The 4,207-nt window shown below is 32.8% G+C and overlaps 1 protein-coding gene across 1 annotated transcript; it reads left to right on the plus strand.

Moving 5' to 3' along the window:
- Nucleotides 1-2,431: 2,431 nt before the first annotated feature.
- Nucleotides 2,432-3,367, plus strand: LOC143544530 (E3 ubiquitin-protein ligase ATL6-like). The gene has a single exon (XM_077036619.1). It carries the CDS (start codon nt 2,432-2,434, stop codon nt 3,365-3,367), a length of 936 nt encoding a protein of 311 aa, XP_076892734.1.
- Nucleotides 3,368-4,207: the final 840 nt, after the last annotated feature.

A 4,207-nucleotide genomic window follows, 5' to 3' on the forward strand; every position in this document is an offset into this window, starting at 1 on the left:
TAGTCGTTATTATTACTCAATGATCTATCTTAGTAATGCATAAAAATGTTTATCGAAAGTGTCTTGGTTCAAAAAGATAATATGGGAAATCACAAACAAGTATATGACGAAACCACATCTTAAGCAGAACATTTACTTTCGTAAAACTATCATACGTGCAAGTGCTTATTTTATTTTAACAATTTATAATTGTGAATAAAGTTTTCCCATTTATAAACGAAAGCATATTCCGTACATAAGTAAGTACAATGAAGTTCTGTTCTTTTTTTTTTACTATGAATTTTTATACATTTTTTTTGGGCCTTGTGTAGCACGTTGCCAACGAGAACACTCATATTAAAAGTGAATGATTTATTCAAAAATGAAAGAATCATTATTTCCATCTTAGGGTGTTTAAAATAAAAAAAAAATGGTATAAATGTAGGTAATCCGCATTTTTACTCAATGATCTATCCTAATAATGCATTGGAAATGCTTATCAAAAGCATTTTGATTCAAAAAGATAACATGGAAAATCACAGACAAATAATATGACGAAACCAGATCTTAAGTAGAACATTTAATTTTTCGTAAAACTATTATAAGTGCAAGTGCTTATATTTCTAACAATTTATAAACGTGAATAACGTTTTCTCATTATATCTTTTCATATTTATAAACGTAAGCATCTTCCGTACATTTATAAGTACAATCAAGTTTTGTTTTATATTTACGTTTATTTCAAAATTAGGGCCACGTGTAGCACAATTCCACTAAGAACACACATAATAAAAGTGAATGATTTATTCAAAGATGAACGAATCATTATTTCAATCGTAATATGTTTAAAATAGAAAAAAAAAACAATGGTATAAATATAGGTAATCGTTATTATTACTCAATGATCCATCCTGATAATGAATTGAATATATAATTAATACTATTGCTTCTATAATATATGATTGTTTATTGAATTACATCGAAACAGAAGGCAAACGGACAACAAGCTGCGCCGCTACCCCTTAATCAAAGCATTTTGGTACAAAAAGATAACGTAGGAAATCACAGATAATAATATGACGAAACCATATCTTAATCAAAGCATTTTATTTTTCGTACAACTATTATAAGTGCAACTATTTTTTTTTACGTACATTTATATATACAACCAAGTTTAGTTTTCAGGTTTTTTTTTTGCTTGTTTGAAATAAATCAATAATGGACACGTTTAGGACAATCCCATCAAAATACACATAATAAAAATTAATGATTTATTCAAAGATGAATAAATAACTATTTCCATCTTAAAATGTTATAAATAATGTTATAAATTGGGTAGTCATTATTATTTGTAAATGATCTATCCTGAATGCATAAAAAAATGTTTACCGAGAGTGTATTGCTATAAAAAGATTAGTTAGAAAATCATGGACAATTAATATAACGAAACCATGTCTTAAGCAGCACATTTTATTTTCCGTGCCAACTCTTAGAAGTGCAAATACTTTTTTTTAATATAATTTATAAGCGTGTATAATGTTTTGATATTATGTTTTTCATTTTTATATGTGTAAACATCATTCGTATATCTGTAAGTACAAATAAATTCCGTATTTTTACGTAATTCATAAATAAAGGACACACTGACACATTTCTAACATAATCTTTTCGAGTACACGAATAATTGATTCGACAATGAATGAATCATTTTTTTTCATTTTAAAATAGAATAATGGTATAAATGTACATAATCTTTATTGCAATCTATTCTGAAATTAAAAAAAAATGGAACGTTGTTTTTGTTTTGTGTGATCGTTCGTTTAGACCGTGCGTTATGGGCGTTAAGCTCACTAGCACCAAGCCAAACTCATCACCGATGTAGCAGCAAATTTGCAGGTTGGGCGCCATCTTCGTTAAACCATGGTGGTGGTGGTGCCCATGACGTTAAACCATATCACCTGGTTTTATACATGTTAATGACATAATCTAGACGGTGTACGTATACGGTAAAATCAAATATAAAATCTTCTTCTAACATATATATGTAAATAAAAGCTTTAAAAATTAAACATAAAATAAAAGTTGTGTTTTAGATTTATTTAAGTATTATAAATATGAATTTAGTTATCTGAAGTCAAAACCACGATAAAATACACGGGCTTGATAAACTTCCTTCTACATCAGATTAATGATTACTTTCAAAACACCACATCTAAACACCCCCCTATTTTTACAAGGTGCGACCCTTTTCATGTGCTTACTTTGATCCTCACTAATCATGTGTTTTTCCTTCATGCTTATATTTCTTGTTTCCTATGAAAATATTTCACGACAAAAATCACTTGATAACCAACCTCGAGATTCTTATTTATCTACTTCATCAATCTCTACTATATTATCCCGTCACCTGCCACCTTCATATCCCTACACAACTACATCTCAACATCAAACAATGGGTGTCAGTCACATTTCTTACCGATTATTTATCATCTCACTAGCGGCTGCGGTGATGCTGGCCGATCTGTTACCGCTCGCTCTGTGTTTGAAAGATCCTTCTGTGGCTTACACTTATGAGATCGGAGGGAACTTAAGTGCGTCAGTGAAAGTATTAATAACCGCAATCGCTTTCTGCGTGCTGTTTCTTGCTTTCTTTATTTTATACCTACGCAAATGCTTTGACACTTCTCCTTCGGAACCCCTCCCGATTATTAATAATCTTCGGACCCGATTAAACTTCCCATGCGGCCTTGACCGAAAGGTCGTTGAGTGCTTTCCCGTGTTGTTATACTCAGACGTTAAACACTTGAAGATCGGGGTTAAGTGTTTAGAATGTGCCGTGTGCATATCCGAGTTTGCGGACAATGAAAGCCTCCGGTTTTTACCAAAATGCCACCACGTCTTTCATCCCGAATGTATTGATGAGTGGTTAGCTTCTCATACCACGTGTCCGGTTTGTCGAGCCGACCTCACTGCAGCCGATCTGGCCGCTGAGTCGGAATTCACTCGTCTGTTGACTCTGTCACAAAATGATGAGCCCGTTACTGAAATGGGAACTCAGAATAGTGATTCAATTCAAGTAGAAGAGGAACGATCGGCTCTGAGAATGTTGAAATCGCATTCCACCGGTCACTCTTTGGTTTCACCGGGGGAGTGTTGTGAGAGATACACGTTGAGGTTAACGGATGATGTTCGGCAGCAGATGGTGACGTTGAAACGGGCAAAGAGTTGCGGTTGCGGTGTTGACGGAAGCTTGAAGTCGGATGGTAGCAAGGGCGGATGGCGTTGGACTCCCGAACGGTTGTGTGGTGAGTCGGATCTGTTGGATGTGACCGTGGCACGTAAAAGCGATGCGGGGCCATCATCCTCATCCGCGGGTTTTCCCCTTTAGAATATATTTTTGAACGGTAATGGGTTGCCGTACTAAAAAGTTGCCATCCGCATATAACTCACATTACCGCTTAAAATCTTAAAATCTTAAACAATGGTGTTCTTCTTTGTTGATTAAGTTTGTATTTATTTTTATTGTGTTAAAAATAATAATTGAGTTTCTTCGTTAGATTAATAAATTGTATATAGAATAATCATTGTTGAGTTTAAATTTGAACTATTTCAGTATAATCATGTTAATTTCTACATGAAAGATCACTTTTTTTAATTGCTAATTAGTTCATATGTTTCACGTTTTCTTTCACTGGGACATTTAAATCTCCCTGCACTCACGCCTCACTCGTTTCTTAATTTCCTCCTCTTGTCTCTTACGCAAATAATTAAAAGGATGATTTGGATTATGATTTAATTAGTAAGCTTCGTGTAATTTTTCTTTTTAAGGTGCTTGTAATTTGTGGTGTTATAGTCTCTTTTCAACCTGGCTGGATTCTTGCTAGGTCCGTTGTTGTTTTAATAAAATTCAGCCAATAAAAAAAATTGAAAGAATCTAATGTTTATATCTCACTTTACATAAATATATGAAGTTTAACGTGATAATATCATTGATAATGTGATGCCCTTAGATTTGTGTTTCCCGTGTTTTTAAGTTATATCATATTATCATATCAATTTTTGAGGTATCACACACTTTTTACAAACAAAATTCGAATAATGTTATTAATTTAATTTTTATATTTTATCCCATTTGTATTTAATAAAAAGGATTCTGAATGAATGAGTCTTGTATAGCATCCACGACAACCAACAACCTCATTTTGGACAATTTTAGAAGTAGTGATAT

Source organism: Bidens hawaiensis, unplaced genomic scaffold, assembly GCF_021521415.1.
Source record: "Bidens hawaiensis isolate Kalapana, Puna unplaced genomic scaffold, B.hawaiensis_p1.1 tig00013614_1, whole genome shotgun sequence".
NCBI classification, from domain to species: domain Eukaryota; kingdom Viridiplantae; phylum Streptophyta; class Magnoliopsida; order Asterales; family Asteraceae; genus Bidens; species Bidens hawaiensis.

What these genes read in the sequence shown, in the direction of transcription:
- LOC143544530 (XM_077036619.1), top strand. Translation starts at nt 2,432, where the DNA reads ATGGGTGTCAGTCACATTTCTTACCGATTATTTATCATCTCACTAGCG.